This window comes from Oncorhynchus clarkii, chromosome 3 (assembly GCF_045791955.1).
Source record: "Oncorhynchus clarkii lewisi isolate Uvic-CL-2024 chromosome 3, UVic_Ocla_1.0, whole genome shotgun sequence".
In the NCBI taxonomy this organism is placed as follows: domain Eukaryota; kingdom Metazoa; phylum Chordata; class Actinopteri; order Salmoniformes; family Salmonidae; genus Oncorhynchus; species Oncorhynchus clarkii.
The window spans coordinates 26,362,078-26,385,062 of NC_092149.1; the positions used below are offsets into that span (position 1 = coordinate 26,362,078).

Genomic DNA, 22,985 nt, shown 5'->3' on the forward strand with positions numbered 1-22,985 from the left:
CTTGTTGAACTCTCTCCTCACCATCTTCACATTCTGTGACAGAAAGACGAGCAAGAGGGGGAGGAAAATAGAGGGAGAGGAGACAATGGAGTCAAGGTCAATCTGATTTTCCGATTCCCTCTTGGATTTACTCTGGGAATAACCACCAACCTGAAACTTGAGTAGAAAGTTCTCCTCGTCCGGTAGCAGCCTGTTAAAAAAAAAAACACACATTGGAAGAATTGTGTTCAGGTAATATAGAGCACGATGTGGAGACAGATATATCATTCATATCACACAGGAGAAAACTTCATAAGCAGACCTCGCCATTTCTGCCAAACACAACTTCCCATCGTGGTTTGAGTCGAATATTTTGAGCTGGAAGATAAAAATGAACAAACAAATTAAATCTCTACAAAACACAAAATGAAGGACTATACTGTACGGAGCTATTTGTTATAGCCATTTAGCTACAGTGTTCTCAATGTTGTTGCTGAGGCTAGCTGCACAAGTATAAACTATATTCTTACTGTGGTATGTGTATACTCGTCTAACTTCTTTTCGTCATATGGTTTCTTAGCCTTCTGAAGCAGATCTTTCAAAAAGTTCTGGAAATGAAGCAAAGGCAGAAAGATCAGTTTGACAACAACGCCTGCTATAGCAGACACATTTGAAATGCAATGCTGTCTGGGAGGTACAGTCAGGTCCAGAAATATTGGCACCGTTGATAAAGATGAGCAAACAAAGACTGTATAAAATAAATAATGCAAATACTGAGCTACGGTGTCTTCATAAAGTATTCATACCCCTTGACTTATTCCACATTGTGTTGTGTTACAGCCTGAATTCAAAATGGATTCAATTGAGAAAAGTTCTCACCCTTCTAAACACAATACCCCATAACGACAAAGTGAAAACATGTTTTTAGAAAGTTTAGAAAATTTATTGAAAATGAAATACACAAATAACTAATTGACATAAGTATTAACAACCCTTTGCTATGACACTCTAAATTGAGCTCAGGTGCATCCAATTTCCTTTGATCGTCCTTGAGATGTCGCTACAACTTGATTGGAGTCCACCTGTGGCCAATTCAATTGTTTGGACATGATTTAGAAAGAACCACACCTGTCTATATAAGGTCCCACAGTTGACAGTGCACGTCAGAGCAAAAACTATACCATGAAGTCCAAGGAACTGTCTGTAGATCTCTGAGCTATAATTGTGATGAGGCATATACCTGGGGAAGGGTAAAAAAAAACATTTCTAAAGTGTTGAATGTTTCCAAGAGCACAGTGGTCTCCATCATTGGGAAATTGAAAAAATATGGACCTACCCAGACTCTGCCTAGAGTCTGACCAAACTGACCAACCGGACAAGAAGTACCTTAGTCAGGGAGATGACCAAGAAATCAATGGCCATGACAGAACTACACAGTTCTTTGGCTGAGGTGGGAGAACCTGCCAGAAGGACAACCGTCTCTGCAGCACTTCACCAATCTGGGCTTTATGGTAGAGTGGCCAGACTGAAGCCATTCCTGAGAAAAATACACATGACCACACGCTTGGGAGTTTGCTAAAAGCCACATGAAAGACTCTGAGATAATTGAATCTCATTGAAAATCTGTGGAAAGACTTGAAGATTGCTGTTAGCCACCGCTCCCTATCTAATTTAACAGAGCTTGAGAAAATCTGCAAGGAAGAATGGGAGAAAATCTCCAAATCCAGATGTGCAAAGCTGATACAGACATACCCAAGACGACTCAAAGCTGATACAGACATACCCAAGACGACTCAAAGCTGATACAGACATACCCAAGACGACTCAAAGCTATCATCACCGCCAAAGGTGCTTCTACAAAGTATTGACTTGGGGTGTGAATACTTATGTAAATTAGATATTTCTGTATTTCATTTTCAATAAATTTGCAAAAATGTCTAAACATTATCACTTTGTCATTATGGGGTGTTGTGTGTAGATGGGTGAGGAAAACAAAATCTATGTTATCAATTTTGAATTCAGGCCCCCCTTTGGCATTCTTCCTATTTTGTTGACTTACAACCTGAAATTAAAATACATTTTTTTTTAGGGGTTTGTATCATCCGATTTACACAACATGCCTACCACTTTGAAGATGCAACATATTTTTGTGAAACAAACAAGGAATAAGAGAAAACAGAACTTGAGCGTGCATAACTATTCACCCCCAAAGTCAATACTTTTTAGAGCCACCTTTTCAGCAATGTCAGCTGCAAGTCTCTTGGGGTATGTCTCTATAAGCTTGGCACATCTAGCCACTGGGATTTTTGTCCATTCTTCAAGGCAAAACTGCTCCAGCTCCTTCAAGTTGAATGGGTTCCACTGGTGTACAGCAATCTTTAAGTCATACCACAGATTCTCAATTGGATTGAGGTCTGGGCTTTGACTAGGCCATTCCAAGACATTTAAATGTTTCCCTTTAAACCACTTGAGTGTTGCTTTAGCGGTATGCGAAGGGTCATTGTTGTGCTGGAAGGTCAACCTCCCAGTCTCAGTCTCAAATCTCTGGAAGACTGAAACAGGTTTCCCTCAAGGATTTCCCTGTATTTAGCACCATCCATCATTCCTTCAATTCTGACCAGTTTCCTAGTCCCTGCCAATGAAAAACATCCCCACAGCATGATGCTGCCGGTGATGAGAGGTGTTGGGTTTGCGCCAGACATAGCGTTTTCCTTGATGGCCAAAAAGCTACATTTTTGACTCATCTGACCAGATCATTTACCTTCTTCCATATTTTTGGGGAGTCTCCATTTGGCGAACACCAAACGTGTTTGCTTATTTTTTTCTTTAAGCAATGGCTTTTTTTCTGGCTACTCTTCCGTAAAGCCCAGCTCTGTAGAGTGTACGGCTTAAAGTCGTCCTATGGACAGATACTCCAGTCTCCACTGTGGAGCTTTGCAGCTCCTTCAGGTTTATCTTTGGTCTCTTTGTTGCCTCTCTGATTAATGCCCTCCTTGCCTGGTCCGTGAGTTTTGGTGGGTGGTCCTCTCTTGGCAAGTTTGTTGTGGTGCCATATTCTTTCCATTTTTTAATAATGGATTTAATGGTGCTCCGTCAGATGTTCAAAGTTACAGATATTTTTTTATAACCCAACCCTGATCTGTACTTCTCCGCAACTTTATCCCTGACCTGTTTGGAGAGCTCCTTGGTCGTCATTTGTGCCGCTTGGTGGTGTTGCAGACTCTGGGGCCTTTCAGAACAGGTGTACTGAGATCATATGACAGATCATGTGACACTTAGATTGCACACAGGTGGACTTTATTTAACTAATTATGTGACTTCTGAAGGTAATTGGTTGCACCAGATCTTATTTAGGGGCTTCATAGCAAATGCACGTACCACTTTTCCATGTTTTTTTTATATATATTTTTTTAAACAAGTTCTTTTTTTCATTTTACTTCACCAAATTGGACTATTTTGTATATGTCCATTACATGATATCCAAATAAAAATCAATTTAAATTACAGGTTGTATTGCAACAAAATAGTAAAAACACCCAGGGGGGTGAATACTTTTGCAAGGCACTGTATATTATACGCTCAACATAAACTGAAAAATGTAATTATTTTATACTAACACAGTTGCTCAGAGAGATTTTGTTTAACAAGTAATATTTATTTTCACAAGAAGATAGGGGTCAAAATGATTGGCACCCCTGTTTTCAATACCTTGCGAGGATAATGGTACTGAGCTTTTTTCACCAAAAAATGATGGATTGGAGAACACATTGGAAAGCATCTTAGACCCTTTCTTCATACAGATCCGTGGTATCCTTCATCTGTCTGTATGGACCTCTTCAATTCAAACCAAAGGTTTTGAATGGGGTTCAAGTCCGGAGACTCAGATGGCCATTGCAAAATGTAGATTTTTGTGGTCAACTAACCATATCTTTGTGGATTTTGATGTGTGCTTGGGGTTATTGTCTTGCTGGAAGATCCACTTGAGGCCAAGTTTCAGCCTCCTGGCAGAGGCAACCAGTTTTTTGGCTAAAATATCCTGGTACTGGGTAAAGTTCATGATGCCATTGACCTTAACAAGGACCCCAGAACCAGTGGAAGCTAAATAGCCTAATAACATCAAAGATCCACCTGCATATTTTACAGTAGGTATGGGGATTTTTTGTGCATATTCATATTTTTTGCGACGCCAAACCCACCACTGGCGTGAGTGGCCAAAGAGCTCTATTTTCATGTCATCAGATAAATGTTAACACCTGGAGTTTGCAATTTTTTTTAGTTCCAGGTAAGACTATTTTGGGTTCCATATAGAACCAAAGGGTTCTACTTGGAACCAAAAAGGGTTATTCAAAGGGTTATCCTATGGAGAGCCAAATAACCCTTTTAGGTTCTAGATAGAGTGTATAGCTCAATATTTGTATTTATTTTATACAGAATTTTTTCTCATCTTTATCAAGGATGACAATAATTTTGGACCTGACTGTATGACACAAAGTACAACTAAATTCTTAAATGGTTTGTGTTTTCTAAATCATTCAGTTTCATGCATACTGTAAAAAAACCCTGCTAACTATGATACACCTTCCAAACTACCTCTTAGGTCTTGCAGTAAAGTGCTTGACTGTTGACAGTGTTATCGTTATCAAAACACTCGCGGGAAAAGCTAACCCTGTAATGTCTTTTAACTATTAATTTAGGTTATTGAGGTTTGAAGGAGGTTTGTGGTGTGCACCTGTGTGGAGGGGGGTGGATGTGTGGGTCTTGGTGCCTATGTGTACCTAATGGTTCAAGGTAATGAAAACACATTATAATACATGTGGGTGTATATTGGCATGCATACTAATGTGAAGACATGATTCAGTTAGTAAAGAGTTTGAGCACGACTCGGTGTGAAATATACTCTAGGTTGTCTGATCTCTGACCCCACATTAACCTCGGACCCCTAGAACCTCAAGCATACGTGTGGAATTCTGATCCCCCCCTTTCTTATCACACATCAATACAACTTAATTATTCCACGACTTTCTTGACACTAGTCTAGGGAAGGTCAAAGCCAACGTTCAGTACCAGTCAAAAGTTTGGACACACCTACTCATTCCAGGGTTTTTCTTTATTTTTTACTATGTTCTATATTGTAGAATAATAGTGAAGACATCAAAACTATGAAATAACACATGGAATCGTGTAGTAACCAAAAAAGTGTTATACAAATCAAAATATATTTTATATTTGAGATTCTTCAAAGTAGCCACCCTTTGCCTTGATGGCAGTGTTGCACACTCTTGGCATTCTCTCAACAAGCTTCAGGAGGTAGTCATCTGGAATGCATTTCAATTAATAGGTGTGCCTTGTTAAAAGTTAATTTGTGGAATTTCTTTCCTTCTTAATGTGTTTGAGCTAATTAGTTGTATTGTGACAAGGTAGGGGTGGTATGCAGAAGATAGCCCTATTTGGTAAAAGACCAAGTCCATCTTATGGCAAGAACAGCTCAAATAAGCAAAGAGACATGACAGTCCGTTGTTACTTTAAGACAAGAATATCAATCAATCCGGAAAATTTCAAGAACTTTGAAAGTTTCTTCAAGTGCAGTCGTAAAAACCATTAAGCACTATGATGAAACTGTCTCTCATGAGGAAAACCACAGGAAAGGGAGACCCAGCTAACCTCTGCTGCAGAGGATAAGTTCATTAGAGTTACCAGCCTCAGAAATCGGCAATTAACTGCACCTCAGATTGCAGCCCAAATAAATGCTTCACAGAGTTCAAGTAACAGACATCTCAACATCAACTGTTCAGAGGAGACTGTGTGATCGAATTGCTGCAAAGAAACCACTACTAAAGGACACCAATAAGAAAAAAAGACTTGCTTGGGCCAAAAAACACGAGCAATGGACATTAGACCGGTGGAAATCTGTACTTTGGTCTGATGAGTCCAAATGTAAGATTTTTGGTATCAACCGCCATGTCTTTGTGAGATGCGGAGTAGGTGAATGGATGACCTCCGCATGTGTGGTTCCGACCGTGAAGCATGGAGGAGGAGGTGGGTGTGATGGTGAGGGGGTGCTTTGCTGGTGACACGGTCAGTGATTTATTTAGAATTCAAGGCACACAAAACCAGCATGGCTACCACAGCATTCTGCAGCGATACGCCACCCCATCTGCTTTGCGGTTAGTAGGACTATCATTTGGTTTTAAAAAGGACAATGAACTAAAACACACAACCAGGCTGTGTAAGGGCTATTTGACCAAGAAGAAAAGTGATGGAGTGCTGCATCAGATGACCTGGCCTCCACAATCACCTGACCTCAACCCAATTGAGATGGTTTGGGATGAGTTGGACTGCAGAGTGAAGGAAAAGCAGCCAACAAGTGCTCAGCATATGTGGGAACTCCTTCAAGACGGTTGAAAAAGCATTCCACGTGACTACTTTCATGAAGCTGGTTTAGAGAATGCCAATAGTGTGCAAAGCTGTCATCAAGGCAAAGAGTGGCTACTTTGAAGAATCTAAAATATATTTAGATTTTTTTAAACACTTTTTTGGTTACTACATGATTCCATATGTGTTATTTCATAGTTTTGATGTCTTCACTATTATTCTACAATGTAGAACATAGTACAACTAAAGAAAAACCCTTGAATGAATAGGTGTGTACAAACCTTTGACTGGTACTGTACATGAGTGAAACTTTAGTATACGGGTTAAGAAAAACAAAACTCCCCCCGGGATTCCTACAAAACGCTCAATTACCAAAATGATTTACAATACAAAGTGATTTCAAGTTACAGTCCAGATGAGCATTGACCTCAGAGGCTCCTTGTGAGCCTATATCCCCATAATGAAATAGAGAGGACAGTGAGACAGTTCATCAAGACACAAATTAGGAGGCACTACACACACCGGCAGGCATTGCTCACCTTCAGCTCATCTGCTTCAATGTAGCCACTATGGTCTGCATCATAACATCGCCAAGCCTGGAATGAGACAATGAGTGAAAGAGGGGTTTGTATCATCAATGAGGAGAGAATAGTTAAATCAGTTAAAAACGATGTTTATGTCATGAGTCACTTGAAAACATTTAAATAGATAATCTTGGTTAATAAAAAAATACCTGCATAAATTCCGCACAAGACTTCAACTGTTGCCGGAAAAATAACAAGAAGTTCTCTTCTGTGGGCAATATTTGTACTAGCTGTGATACAGAGAAAAGAGGAAAATATATAAGAGATCATACTGTATTGTCCTGAAACATGGTAACATTGGTTGAACATCCCATTTATTTTTAACAGTTGATCAGTGGCAAACAATGGCACCCAATGACAGTTTAGCCAACACCCACTAGGCACAGATGTCATTTAAACGTCTAGTTTCAATTTACATTTGGTTGAGTTGTCAACTAACAGGAATTTAACGTGAAATCAACAAAAAATTTCACTATGTCATTGGATTTAGGATAAAGTTGGGTGAAAAAAAGACAAAATTCCCTTATGTTGATTACTTTTTGCAAATCCAATCAGTTTTTCATGTTGATTCAACGCCATCATTGTGGCGTACCGCAGACATGCCACGAGGGGGAGTCTCGTTGAGGTGACAGACAGAGGGGCTGATTGCTCACCAGCCATACTGGGCCCATAAAGCTGCCAGGTAGGCAGCACATGGGAGGGTTGCTACCGGACAGGGCAAGTCTAAGAACATGGTCAGACCAGGGTTGAAGTTTACCCACTATCAACGGAGGATGACGACATCGAGACCTACCTCTGCACGTTTGAACAGACAATACTCCGGGAAGGTTGTCCCAAGGCGAAGGGGGCGAGTCTGCTGGCCCCGTTCCTGTCCGGAGACGCCCAAAAGGCATATTATGAACTCAACACAGAACAGGCGGCTAACTATGACCGTCTCAAGAAGGAGGTACTCAGCCACTACGGATACAGCCTGGCCCGTCGGGCCCAACTGGTCCACGACTGGAGGTTTGTGGCCGACGCTTCCCCCATGAGCCCAGATGAGCGACCTTCACCAGGGCATGGCTCCTAACCGACATAGCCATCCTCCTTGTTATCAACAATGTGGTCATGGACCGCTTCTTAATGGCGCTACCTCACATGATGAGGTCGGTGAGCCTACACACCCAGACCTTGGAGGACCTCTTGTGAGCTGTGGAGACGCATCAGAATACAGAGGCCCTGCTGAAGGGGATGCAGGCCAAATCTGTCGGAGGGGACAGAAGGATGACCCCACCACTGTACTCCCAATATGACAGTCAGCTGGGCTAAAGGACTGCAGACCCACGGAGAGACAGCTGGAGGAGATTCGACCCGCTGCTAAGAACCCCAGGTGGATGAAGACCAAAGGAGGTGTTTTGAGTGTGGCGCCCGGGAACACCTCGCATCGAATTGCCCGGGTCAAGAAGAATCAATGCCATCAGCGGGCCCTGGAGATTAGTCGGGCCATGCAGTAAACTATGTCACCTCATGTTGGGCCCACAGTGAACCACCAGTACCCATGGTGCCAGTGAAAGTCAACGGTCACGACACACACGCTCTGTTGGATTCCTGGAGTGTGGTAACGCTGTGTCCGTATCCTGTGTCCACGGTGACACCAAGTGTTATTCGACCAGGCAGGCCACCATCGTGATGCCACAAGGGAGCTGCCAGATAGTGGAGGGTGTCATACCTGAGTTGCCAGTATCCCTCCTCGTTGGACGAGATTGTTCGCTGTTCACGGCACTGTGGAGGCACAAGCTGGGAACAAGAGTATGAGCTGGCGACCGACGAGAGTGGGGACAGACCGTCACCTGCGCGGCCCGGAACCAAGAGGTTGCCAAACCTGTGTCTACGGACACGGAGTTGGGGGTCTGAGGGGGCGCTGGAACCAACCTCACCTGCTGAACAACCGGAAGAGGAGCCCATGCTGCCCCTCTTCAATGCTGTCTCCTCTTTCATGCTGTCTCCTCCTCTAGCGGCCTACTGGATCTCGCCATGGAGGTGTGGGAAGCCTAGCCGACCCCGTTACGCGACGTGGTAAAACACGTAGAGACGATGAGGGAGCGGAAGACAGGCATATGGCCAGTGGTAAGGGAACATATGGCGAAGGCCCAGTGCGCCCAAGCCAAGGTCTGCAATTGGGGTACCCAGCCCAGAGAGTTCCATGTGGGTGAGAAGGTGCTAGTTTTAATCCCTAATGCAGAAAATAAGTTGAAGAGGTGACACGTGATGACAGCCTTGGTCGTGTTGTGGTCAAAACCCAGGACGTCGACGGGACCAGTGGTGGTCTCGAGCAATGCGGACCTCGGACCGACCCAGAAGCAAGCACTCCAAGAGCTCATCGAACACCGCCGTGTTTTCCAAAGGTGGACGAGCTTATCGACCGGTTGGGAAAGGTCCAGTACATCAGCATCCTGGACCTGACCAAGGGATATTGGCAGGTACCCTTGGCAGCCTCCTCCTGGGAAAAGACAGCATTCTCGACACCGGACAGCTTATACCAATATCGGGTCCTCCCGTTTGGTCTCCATGGAGCCCCGCCCACGTTCCAGCACCTGATGGACCGAGTCCTCAGACCCCACCAACAGTACGCAGCGGCCTATTTGGATGACATCATCATCCACAGCCAAGGTTGGGAAGAACACCTGACGCGCCTCTAGGCGGTGCTGGATTGCTCATGCAGGCCGGATTGACAGCGAATCCCAAGAAATGCAAGCTGGGGTTCGAGGAGGTGAAGTACCTGGGTTATTTGATCGGACATGGGAACGTCAAACCCAAGGAGAGGAAGGTCCAGGCAGTTCGTGACTGGCCCGTTCCCCAAGGCACAGGTCAAGTCCTTCCTGGTGTTGGTGGGATACTATAGCTGGTTAATCCCCAACTTTGCGGCTATAGCCCTTATCGATCTGACCAGCACCCGCCTCCCAAAAACACACAGCTGGCTGCTGAGAAATGCATTGTAAATCCGGTTTGAGACCCAGCCTAAACTTTCAGACTATTCCCGCTAGACTAGCCATCAGACAGCTGCAACATAACCATTCCGGGGGCATTGAAACACCCCACACCAACAAAAAAAATTCAAACAGGACTCCTGATCTTCCATCATGCTGCTGAAGAATCTAATTTAAACGGCAATCTCGTATTCCAAACACAATAGATGTTATTTCCACTTTCAAATTATGTGTATTACCTATATGTGTAATCATTGTGTGTGTTTGTGTGCGATGGTGCGTGGGTGCATGTGTGTACAGCTGAATGATCCTGTCTGTCAGCTAAAGCTTCAGAGTATCCATCTATAGCAGAGATATGAATCCCCTTGACCCTGCACGGCTAAATTGACTGTCTTTAAAAATTATATTTGAACACCTTTCATAGAGGGAGAAGCCCCCTCTAAACCTGGCAGTGTTTCAAGATCCGGTGTCCCTGAAAGTCCCAAATTCTAAGTGGGCCTTAACCTACTGCATCATGAGTTTATGTAGACTCTTACCTCAACAATTCCAATTTTGGCATCTGTATTTTTCTCATATTCCTGTACAAAAGCCTTCATTTGGTCTGTAAGCTCCTATGAGAGAGAAAAAATGACATTGTTAATTAATTGCAGTAGCTTTTACCTTGAAGAATTACATACAAATCTCAACATATAAACATATTAGTTAACATCGAAACTAAATAGGGATTCACACATCCTTATAACAAGTAATTATGTTTATTGCAGGGAAGATTTTAGTTGTTTGAAATACAAGCACGGATAGCATGAGGGCTCAGTAATCTGCTCAATTATCTAGAAAGGCTATTTAGTAGGCACCTGGTGCCATGAAAGACCTTGTATACCTTGTGTCCTCACAAACACCATTTAACATGCCAAGCAGATTAGGAGCGATGGTTGTAATCTTCACCCATCAGAGCACAATTCTAATAGAGTCTTGACACTGGTCAGTCCATGTCGCTGCACACATACAGATGGCCACGCGATGCATTGATTATGCATGTACGAAGGGGCCCAACCAGCTCTCAAAGTCTCATGTCATAATTAGACATTGATCCATGTTTCTCAAATGGCAAATTTAGAAGTTGTTCCAAATGTAAAGTTTCAAAGTGTTTAAGGTTAAGTTTAGGCATTAACTCTGAATTGTTATGGTTAGGGTTAAATTCAGGCATTTATTCAAAATTCTTAAGGTTAGGCATCAACTCTGAATGGTTAAGGTACGGGTTAAGGTTTGGGATAGGTTTAAAACAAATATAAAAACGACATTCTATTGCTAGATTAAAACTTGCAACCTTTCGAATCAGATGCTTACGCCCATCTGCCATTCCCGTTCACAACGCCCTAGCAAAACCTCAACCTACTTGAAGGTAACAGCTCTCACTGTTGCCCCTAGAGGCCGGTTCCACGTCATCTCCCGACGTCCTCAGACATTGATGGACGTGGAATACTGACTTGCATCACAGTTGACCTGGCTGCACAGCCAGCCAGCTACTGATGTAATGCCTGGTGGGGAGGGATAGAGATCTCCACTGACACGTTCAGTGTAATTGATTCGAGTTGACGAGGCACTGATACTGTCAGGTACTTTCATAGAAGCATATGAAGTGCCTCGAGAGAATGCTACAATAAGTTCCAAGGTCCAATGCAGTCATTTTTATCTCAATATCAAATCATTTATGGGTAACAAGTAGCTTACTGTGATTGTTTTCCATTAAAATTGTCAAAAAAATAAACAAAAACAGCTTCTTAGCAATTTTCATAAAACATAATATATATATATATAAAACATATATATAAACATATATATAACATATATATAAAACATATATATAAAACAGGTAAATCACGTTTTTGACTACACACTGGGCCTTTAAAGGCAGCCATTTGAGGTTGTCTATGTTGGGACTGGGAAGTGTTACATGTGACAATGTGATACTGTAGATACTGTATGATGTGTAACACTTAAAGGGTAGCACTTATCTGCTACATGGCCTTGCAGTAGGCCTGTTGAAGTGGGCTTTATTGCATGCGTAGTTAATTGCGTTCTTGTGTTGCATACTTGTGTAAGGTATATATTAGGCTTTAAGCTGCAAATTGAGCATTTCTGTAAAAGATGGACATAGCCTTTACCATGATCACTCACTCCCATTGTATCGATGGTAAAAGTAAATGAGTTGAAAGATAGAAGAAAAAAAAACAACTAGATTACATTTGATATCCAAGGATAAAAGATCAATATTAGTGCATCTTTCACCTCGATCACACCTATACCATCAATGTGCAAAATGGTACGCAGCACCATCTGGATATGTGTTCAACAAAAGTTCAACATTCACCTTCTGCTACCATTTCTGTCAAGTCGTCTACGCATACAGTTTAACGCATACGTTCTATAACGTATGCACCACACAGAACGCACTGCAACTGCCTCTGCAACGCAATGCTGCAAGGCACACGCAGCGTTCCATTGGAAATGAATGTACTTCTGCTGTACCAAAATGCAATGACGCTATTGGTGTGATCGATGCGTTAGTACTCTATGTTTTTATGAGAACATCAAGGTACCTTAGTAATGACTAATGCCGGTTTTATAGAGCCTTTCTATAATAGGAATATAAACACAGTAGGACTCAGATTTTTACATTTGCATTTCACCTCCAAAACACAATCAATAAAAGCAATGCATTGCTTCAAGAACAATGTGAGCCATATCCTGAGATGCTATAAATAAATATCTGTAAATCCCAGTGTCACACCAGCGCTGACCAAATATGTTCCAAATATATGACCATTATCATTTCATAATTTTCCTTTCAGAGAAACTGGCACGAGAGGTTAACTTTAGTGAAGAAGATCACCTTGCATTCTCACTGGAGAACAAGTGTACTGGTAGAAAGTAGGCAATATTCTAACATTGGCCTTGTCTTTCGGGTTAAAATGATTATGTTGTATGAAAGGAAGATGTACTATGAGTGAGCTCTTCGTCTAGTCCATTTGTGTGTCCACTGAGTAGATGCATGACGGCCATCTTTGGAAGCCATCTTTATTGCTGTATGACATAATCAAAATCATGTCCACTATCCAACACCAAGTGACTCTGCAAATGTTAAAGTGCATGTTTGATTGAATTCAATGGAATTTCTAAGTAAGAGGACCCTGAGCCAATCTACACACTGCATGCGCTATGCAGTCAAAACCAATCATTGATCTCTGTATTGATCTGTCTGTTGATGATGCCCATGCTAAATGTGGAAACCATCTTTGGCATCTCTCTGCATAAGGTGGTGTCAGATATGCTAATAACTCCAATCCTACTTCAAATTGCACTTCAATGGTGTTTTCTCACTGGACATTGATTGGGCAGTTGTAAATGGGCACTTAATTTGATGGTAAATGCGGCGATTTTCCATAATCAACTCCCCAACGTGCTCTCTCCCCATAGAGTAAATCAAAAGGTGTTTTCAGTGTCTGGCAAAAGTTGAGCCATTACTCCTGTTTAAAGTTTTGGGATTGAGTGCCAATTGACTTGCTCTATAGAGGCTTGGCTAATTGCTTGTATACAGAATGGGAAATAAGTGTTTAACCTTTCCAAAATGCAAAGCAGGAGAGTGCACTGCAGTGCTGTTTGTCACTGAGCAATGGGTGACTCAATCCAATTCAGACCCCAAAACGCTGAGTAGAGACACAAATAAACATACCAGTGTCAAATAACAAGGTCAGAATGGAAAACTGCCACGACCTCCACCGAAGTCAGTCCCTCTCCTTGTTTGGGCGGTGTTCGGTGTTCGACGTCACCGGCCTTCTAGCCACCGCCGATCCACTTTTCATTTTCCATTTGTTTTGTATTAGTCTTACACACCTGGTTTCACTCACCCAATTACCTGTTTATTATTTAACCCTCTGTTCCCCATGTTTGTTCGTGAGTGATTGTTGTAAATCGGTTCGTTATTGTGGGCTCGTATAATTTGCCTTGTATATTTGTATTTTGAGTAAAGTAAGTTGATTACTCATTTCTGCTGTCTTTCGCCTGACTCTCTACACCAGCTACACACAGGACCCCATTACAGAATCACTCACCAACCCAATGGAGTCAGCAGGAGCAGACACCCTCCCTGTGGCAACAGAGGAGCGCATTCAGCAGCATGCGACCATGTTGCAACGTCTGGGCACCGCCATGGATTGCGTGCTGCAGACGATGGATCGTTGGGAGAGAGGAGGAGGATTTCCAGCGCCTCCACCAGCGCCACTACCGCCGACCCCACTGTCCACCTCTCCTTCACCTGGTCCCAGCGGGATTCGGCTCGCGCTCCCGAGTGAGTATGATGGGATGGCTGCCGGATGCCATGGGTTCCTAATACAGCTGGAGCTCTACCTGGCGACCGTCCACCCAGCTCCTTTGGGACGTGAGAGCGTGTCCGCCCTCATCTCCTGCCTCTCAGGCAAAGCCCTGGAGTGGGTATGGAGTGAGGGAGACGCGGCGTTGGACCATTTTGCAGAGTTCACGACTGTTCCACCTGAGGCTGGGGACGAGGAGCGCGCAGGATTTTGCATTGGACTTGACCGCCAGCGCGGGATGGAACGACAGGGCCCTGATCAATCACTACCAGTGCAATCTGTGCGAGGACGTCCGTCGGGAGTTGGCCTGCCGAGACACCACCCTCACATTGGACCAGCTGGTGGACCTGTCCATCCGACTGGACAACCTGCTGACTACCCGCGGACATCCGGATCGGGGCCTGTTAGTTCCATCCCCCAGCACCTCCGCTCCGACGCCCATGGAGCTGGGAGGTGCTGCACTTAGGGCGACGGGAGGAGGGGCCATTCCCTGCACCATCTGTGGCCGCAGAGGGCACACTGCTGGTCGGTGCTGGTGGGGTTCGTCAGGGAGTCGAGGCAGCAGGCAGGGCACTCTCGTGTCACCCCAGGTGAGTTGGCACCAGGCTCACCCAGAGCCCCTTGTTGCTCACATGTATGTGTTTATTTCATTTCCTGAGTTTTCCCCGCATTCCCAGCATAAGGCGCTCGTAGATTCAGGCGCAGCTGGGAATTTTATTGACCGTTCATTTGCCCATAGTTTAGGGATCCCCCTTGTTCCTGTGGATATGCCCTTCCCTGTGCACGCCCTAGATAGTCGACCATTAGGGTCAGGGCTGATTAGGGAGGCCACCGCTCTACTAGACGTGGTTACGCAGGAGGGTCACAAGGAGAGAATCAGTCTCTTCCTTATTGATTCTCCTGCGTTTCCCGTGGTGCTGGGCTTACCCTGGTTGGCCTGTCATAACCCCACTATTTTGTGGCAACAGAGGGCTCTCAAGGGGTGGTCACGAGAGTGCTCAGGGAGGTGTGTGGGGGTTTCCATCGGTGCGACTACGGTGGAAAGTCCAGACCAGGTCTCCACCGTGCGCATCCCCTCAGAATATGCCGATTTGGCTCTCACCTTCTAAATTACCACCCCATCGACGGGGGGATTGTGCGATAAAGCTCCTGGTAGACGCAGTACTTCCCAGGAGTCACGTGTATCCCCTGTCACAGGAGGAGACGGCGGCTGGGGCAGGGATACATTCGACCCTCCACTTCACCTGCCTCCTCGAGTTTATTTTTTGTGAAGAAGAAGGATGGGGGTCTGCGCCCATGTATTGACTATCGAGGGATCAATCAAATCACAGTGACATATAGCTACCCGCTGCCTCTCATCGCCAATGTGATCGAGTCAATGCACGGGGCGTGCTTCTTCACAAAATTGGATCGCAGGAGCGCTTACAACCTGGTGCATATCCGGGAGGGGGACGAGTGGAAGACGGCATTTAGTACCACCTCAGGGCACTATGAGTACCTCGTCATGCCGTATGGGTTGATGAATGCTCCATCAGTCTTCCAGGCCTTTGTTGATGAGATTTTCCGGGACCTGCACGGGCAGGGTGTAGTGGTGTATATCGACGACATTCTGATATACTCCGCTACACGCGCCGAGCATGTGTCCCTGGTGCGCAGGGTGCTTGGTCGACTGCTGGAGCATGACCTGTACGTCAAGGATGAGAAATGTCTGTTCTTCCAACATTCAGTCTCCTTCCTAGGGTATCGCATTTCCACTTCAGGGGTGGAGATGGAGAGTGACCGCATTGGAGCCGTGCGTAATTGGCCGACTCCCACTACGGTAAAGGACGTGCAGCGGTTTCTAGGGTTTGCCAAATACTACCGGAGGTTTATCTGGGGTTTTGGTCAGGTAGCAACTCCCATTACCTCACTGCTGAAGGCGGGACTGGTGTGGCTGCAGTGGTCAGCTGAGGCGGACAGGGCTTTTGGTCACCTGAAGGCTCTGTTTACCTCGGCTCCCGTGCTGGCTCATCCGGATCCCTCTTTGGCATTCATAGTGGAGGTGGACGCGTCCGAGGCTGGGATAGGAGCCATGCTCTCTCAACTCTCGGGCACACCACCAAAGCTCCGCCCCTGTGCTTTCTTTTCGAAGAAGCTCAGCGCTGGCGGAGTGAAACTATGATGTGGGGGACCGGGAGCTGTTGGCTGTTGTCAAGGCTCTGAAGGCGTGGAGACATTGGCTTGAGGGGGCTAAACACCCTTTTCTCATCTGGACTGATCACCGCAATCTGGAGTATATCCGGGCTGCGAGGAGACTGAACACTCGCCAGGCGAGGTGGGCCATGGTTTTTACATGTTTTGTTTTCACTCTATCCTACAGACCAGATTCCCAGAATGCTAAGGCAGACATACTGTCCCGGATGTATGACACGGAGGCGCGGTCCACGGATCACACTCCCATACTTCTAGCCTTTTGCCTGGTGGCACCGGTGGTGTGGGAGCTTGCCGCGGACATCGAGCGGGCGTTACGCACAGAGCCCACTCCCCCCCAGTGTCCAGCTGGACGCCTGTATGTTCCGTCTGCTGTCCGCGACCGGTTGATCTATTGGGCCCACACGTCACCCTAGTCTGGTCACCCTGGCATCGGTCGGACGGTGCGTTGCCTTAGTGGGAAGTACTGGTGGTCCACCTTGGCCAAGGACGTGAGGGTTTATGTTTCCTCCTGCTAGGTGTGTGCCCAGTGCAAGGCTCCCTGGCACCTGCCCAGAGGGAAGTTTCAACCCCTACCCGTTCCACAACGGTTGTGGTCGCACCTGTCGGTGGACTTCCTGATGGATCTTCCTCCGTCACAGGGCAACACCACGATCCTGGTCGTTGTGGATCGTTTTTTTAAGTCCTGCCGTTTCCTCCCTTTGCCCGGTCTCCCTACGGCCCTACAGACTGCGGAGGCCCTGTTTACACACGTCTTCTGACACTATGGGGTGCCTGAGGCCATAGTTTCTGATCAGGGTCCCCAATTAACGCCCAGGGTCTGGAGAGCGTTCATGGAACGTCTGGTGGTCTTGGTCAGCCTCACCTCAGGCTTTCACCCCGAAAGTAACGGGCAGGTGGAGAGAGTAAACCAGGATGTGAGTAAACCTGCCCCTGGGCAGAGATGGCCCAAAACTCACTCTGCCACTCCTCCACTAACCTCTCTCTTTTCCAGTGCGTACTGGGGTATCAGCCGGTTCTGGCACCGTGGCATCAGAGCCAGATCGAAGCTCCTGCGGTGGAGGAATGGTTTAAGCGCTCGGAGGAAACCTGGGACGCCGCCCATGCACCTACAACGGTCCGTAAAGACGAACGCCGACCGCCACCGCAGCGAGGCCCCGGTGTTCGCACCGGGGGACCGGGTCTGGCTCTCGACCCGAAACCTGCTCCTCCGCCTGCCCGGCCGGAAGCTGGGTCTGTGGTTTGTGGGGCCATTCAAGGTCCTGAGGAGACTGAACGAGGTGTGCCACAGGTTACAGATTCCCCCAGATTACTATATTATTCCCTTGTTCCATGTGTCTCTCCTCAGGCCGGTGGTGGCTGGTCCACTCCTGGAGTCTGAGGTGCGGGAGGTTCCTCCGCCCCCTCTGGACATCGAGGGTGCCCCGGTATATGCTCTTCGAGCCATCCTGGACTCGAGGCGTCGGGCGAGGGGCCTTCAGTACCTCGTGGAGCGGGAGGGGTACGGTCCGGAGGAGAGATGCTGGGTGCCGGTGGAGGACGTTTTAGACCCTTCGTTGCTGCGGGAGTTCCACCGTCTTCATCCGGATCGCCCTGCGCCTTGTCCTCCGGGTCGTCCCCGAGGTCGGTGTCGGCGTGCTGCTGGAGCCGCGCATCGAGGGGGGGGGGGGGGGGTACTGTTCCAGAACCTGTTCATGGAGTATTTTTAGAATCCAAAATTATACATTAGTTTGCTAGTTCATCTGGTTAGCTATTTTTCAGGTTCATTGACCATGAATATATGGTATAACTTGTTTTCTCAAAATGTTATTAATACAACTCCAATCTGCAGTCGACATCAGGAAATGATTTGAGAGCACTAGTTAGATCCAAAAGAGGTTTGTACGCTTTGACTGAGCCAGACATAAGTTTACCAGGTTTCAGTGAAGCGATTGTATTGGCAGTCCACTACAACATACCAGATAGGTTCTTGATTAGCAAGGGGTAGTCAGTGTATAATTTCATTGTGTATTTTTATAACCTTTATTTAACTAACACAGTTAAGAACAAATTCTTATTTTCAATGACGGCCTGGGAACAGTGGGTTAACTGCCTGTTCAGGGGCAGAACGACAATCTTGTCAGCTCGGGGGTTTGAACTTGCACCCTCCTGGTTACTAGTCCAACGCTCTAACCACTAGGCTACCCTGCCACCCCAAAAACACAGTTTGAGATCATTGTGAGGGGATTTCGCCAGTGGTTGGAAGGGAGAATTGTGCTTCCAGGGAAAATGTTGTCCATGGCTGCAACAGTAACCAAGGGAGGTGGTGCTTAGCGAAGGGTCAATTAAGAACGACCAGTTTCACAATATCACGACAGTACTTTAAAATGGAAGCTCAGTGAAGCATTATATGAAATGCACCATTTCCATCTCTTGAGAAAACCCTATCTTCATTGAACCAACAAGAAATCTAAAATATGCATTTAGTCTCTTCTGTAAATTAAATGTTCTCAATGACATGCCCTGTGCTGCATTTTATAATCCAACCTTTTGATTATTCTAGTAAAAAAAACCATTAAAGATGACTGATTATTATTACACAGCAAATAGCACTAATATGAGTGATGAGGATGTTGACAAGACAACATTATGTCACGGCTGAAACAGACACAAAACTTGTAGGGTGTGCACATAATACCAGCATCAGTGTTAAAACTGCTTGGTGCCTGTAATGTCTGGTGCACTGAGTTCTCTTTCTCCCCACCACACTTACCCCAATCTCTCTCTCTCGCTCTCTCTCACACATTCACACACACACAATGTTTTAACTTGAAAGCTTTCAACTGTGGCACCACCAGTAGCCTAATCACAATGTCTATATGTCTAGCCTACTGTATGGCCTATCTGATGAAAGTAATTCGAATGAGGGTCATACCTAATGCATTTAAAAACTAGATAACAGTTCAGTCTGAGAAGACAATTAGTTGTCAGGCCGACTGCCGGTACATTCAAGTTTTAAAGTTTAAAATAATTCAGTTTACTTACAAGTCCTGCCTGTTTTCGAGCTTGCTGAAGTTCTTTTATAAAACTCTGCAACTCCTTCCCTTCAATATATCCATTACCTGCAAGAAGTAAGCACCAAATCAATCAAAGACATGCGTAAAGTAGCCTACATTAAGTTTAAGAATATAACGCACAGGATCAAATCCATCATTTGCCGTTTCATGACAGCTGTATGACTGAATCATACTTTGACGGAATCATATTTTTAGTGCCTAAACCTATCACAATATTATAATCATATTTTCCAGTCATATATAGTTTTGTAAATATTGATATTTCGCTATAAAATGGTGGTTAATGGTTCTAAATCAATTATTTGTCAATCCAATTTGTCAATGGATAAAGTTGAGAGAACAAATGTCACACAAATGTCAGTCTTGACAGCTAAATCGACTGTTTCATTCAATATAGGCTACTACATATTTTCGAAAACCCGCTAAAAAGCGCAAATGGTCTATGAGGGTCTTTGGCGCAACACTTCCCAAAAATCGTTTTACTTCAGTGCCATCCCAACGAATAATCCACAATCTTAAGGAATAAGTTACCATCGTTATCATAATGGTGAAAAATATCCAGGAACTGTGATGCAGAGATCTCTACTCCTTGCAGGTACGCGTTTGCCATCTCGGGTTACGTTTGGGGACGGGAGCGCGTACCAGATAGCTGCACTGGCCGAGGATCTGCAATGAATTGGACGCTTTGATCAGTCGGTGCCCGGTATTTAAAGGAAGCACTATCACGCTAATCTTTAACTGTCGCCCCTCCGTCCCCGATGTTGGGAAACTAGCCAAACGCGCAAGTCACCTCCTCTCTTCCCGCCGCAGGAATAGAGCGTGCTCAGCAGCACGTTGACGCGCGCCAGGGGGCACGGAGACGTGAGATCCATTTAAATGAGCACCCGCTCTTCGTGCTTTTCATTTCCCCCTCCAGATAAACGCTCTATCCGACAAACGTGTAGAAGTTGTTCAACCAAATACTATCTCACCCCCCCCCCCCCCCCCCCCCCCCCCCCCCCCCCCCTCTTCTTTATTCTGGCATTTAAGGGCCATCCTAGGGCTCTATATGAAATAAAACCCATAAATGGATTATGGAGTAGCAAAATTACATAATCTTCAAAATAAGAAAAAAAGGACAGAAAGGATGCTTTGAAATGCGAATTCCTGGCTTGGACCCTCCATGATAGTTGGGCTGATTCAACTCCCTGTCTAACTATGGAGATTTAGGATTTGGTTTCTTACTTTTACATTTAATTTAGATTTTTTGTTGTACTGGGTGGTGCCACTCATTAGAGAAGACTGTTGACTGCTGCCTCATAATGTGTGTTTACAGGGAAATGGGACACATAGTCCACACAATCAATAACAATTCAGTGCATGAGGTGGCTTTGGGAGATGGGGAAATGGAATAGAATAAAGTGAAGATATTACCTTCAATAAGTTGTTACTTGTGAGTGTGAGTGAGTGTGAGTGAGCGACAACAGAAAGATGGAACTTCAATATGGATGGCGGTGGTCAATGAATGCTATGGAGAGTCATTGTACCCCAGCGTATAAATGCAGCACAGGTCTATGACTTGTATGGCTTCATACAGCATTGTATCACAAAGTTAATTCTATATGAATGCATTATGAAGAGGGTTATGTCTCTTTTTCAGATTGTCCATAGCTTGAATGGGATAGTTGTACACTATAGTACAGTGCCTTCAGAAAGTATTCCTATCCCTTGACTTATTCCACTTTTTGTTACAGCCTGAATTTAACATTGATTAAATATACATTTTTCTCACCCATCTACACAAAAATACCCCACAACGACAAAGTGAAAACATGTTTTTTTTTAAATTGTTGCAAATTATATTGAAAATGAAATACAGAACTATCTAAGTTGCATAAGTATTCACATCCCTGAGTCAATGCTTTGTAGAAGCACCCTTGGCTGTGAGTCTTTCTGGGCAAGACTCTTAAAAGCTTTCCACACCTGAATTTTGCCCATTATTCTTTTCAAAATTCTTCAAGCTCTGTCAAATTGGTTGTTGATCATTGCTAGACAACCATTTTCAGGTCTTGCCATAGATTTTCAAGTAGATTTAAGTCAAAACTATAACTCAGCCACTCAGGGACATTCACTGCCTTCTTGGTAAGCAACTCCCGTGTAGATTTGGCCTTGTGTTTCAGGCTATTGTCCTGCTGAAAGGTGAATTCATCTCCCAGTGTTAAAGTTTTAAAGTCACCATTGGCCTCATGGGGAAATCCCTGAGCGGTTTCATCCTCTCCGGCAACTGAGTTAGAAAGGACACCTGTATCTTTGTAGTGACTGGGTGTATTGATACACCGTCCAAAGTGTAATTAATAACTTCAGCATGCTCAAATTCAATGTCTGTTAAAAACATTTTCTTAACGAAATCAAATTTGATTTATTAGCAGATATTATTACAGGTGTAGGAAAATGCTTGTGTTCTATCAATAGGTGCCCCTATTTGCGAGGCATTGGAAAACCTCACTGGTCTTTGTGGTTGAATCTGTGTTCGAAATTCACTGCTTGACTGAGGAACCTTAGAGATAATTGTATGTGTGGAGTATAGAGATGAGTTAGTCATTCAAAAATCTTTTTAAACACTTTTATTTCACACAGAGTGAGTGCATGCATCTTATTATGTGACTTGTTAAGCACATTTTTACTCCTGATCTTATTTAGGCTTGCCATAACAAAGGAGTTGGATACTTAATGACTCAACACATTTCAGCTTTTCATTTTTAATTAATTTGTAAAAATATTTTAAAAAACTAATTCCACTTTGACATTATGGGGTATTGTGTGTAGGTCAGTGACAAAATAATCACAATTTAATATATTTTTAATTCAGGCTGTAATAGAACAAAATGTGGAAGAAGTCAAAGGGTATGAATACTTTCTGCCAGTTGCTTCAAAGTCCTTTCTGTAAATGAGCAAAATTAATAAAAGGTGTTATGATGATGATGATGATGATGCTTATCATGGTTCAGCTTGTTCCGGTTCCCGGGGCCTCCACTCTCATCACACTGTCTCTTCCCTTTCCCATCAGTCACTGAGACAGGATATGACATTGTCATTCATCATTATAAACTAGGTGGTTCGAGCCCTGAATGCTGACTGGCTGAAGCCGTGATATATCAGACTGTATACCATGGGTACAACAAAACATTTATTTATTACTGCTCTAATTATGTTGGTAACCAGTTTATAAAAGCAATAATGCACCTCGGTGGTTTGTGATATATGGCCAATATACCACAGCTAAGGGCTGTGTCCAGGCACTCCGCGATGCGTCGTGCATAAGAACAGCCCTTAGTCGTGGTATATTGGCCATGTACCACACCTCCTCGGGCCTTATTGCATAATTATAACACCTCTTGTCCATGTGCCTTAACACAGCCTTATGACAGTGCCACACTTTTGGGTAGAAAGATTGTAGATACTTTAGTTAGTTCGAACAAACAGGCATGC

General features: G+C 44.7%; 1 protein-coding gene across 1 annotated transcript in view; it reads right to left on the reverse strand.

Annotated features, from left to right (window-relative positions):
* The window catches only part of LOC139405855 (calbindin-like), a 25,148-nt gene extending 4,947 nt beyond the window's left edge, over window positions 1-20,201 (reverse strand). Inside the window, exons 1-9 of the mRNA XM_071148291.1 lie at window positions 20,049-20,201; window positions 19,486-19,562; window positions 10,438-10,512; window positions 7,085-7,165; window positions 6,891-6,947; window positions 510-587; window positions 302-357; window positions 151-190; window positions 1-33 (exon numbers count right to left, since the gene is read on the reverse strand). The exon at window positions 1-33 is cut by the window's left edge and continues 21 nt beyond it. Coding sequence (XP_071004392.1) covers window positions 1-33; window positions 151-190; window positions 302-357; window positions 510-587; window positions 6,891-6,947; window positions 7,085-7,165; window positions 10,438-10,512; window positions 19,486-19,562; window positions 20,049-20,127 — 576 coding nt within the window. The 5' untranslated portion in view covers window positions 20,128-20,201. The remainder of the gene's footprint in view (window positions 34-150; window positions 191-301; window positions 358-509; window positions 588-6,890; window positions 6,948-7,084; window positions 7,166-10,437; window positions 10,513-19,485; window positions 19,563-20,048) is intronic.
* Between the last annotated feature and the right edge of the window lie 2,784 nt (window positions 20,202-22,985).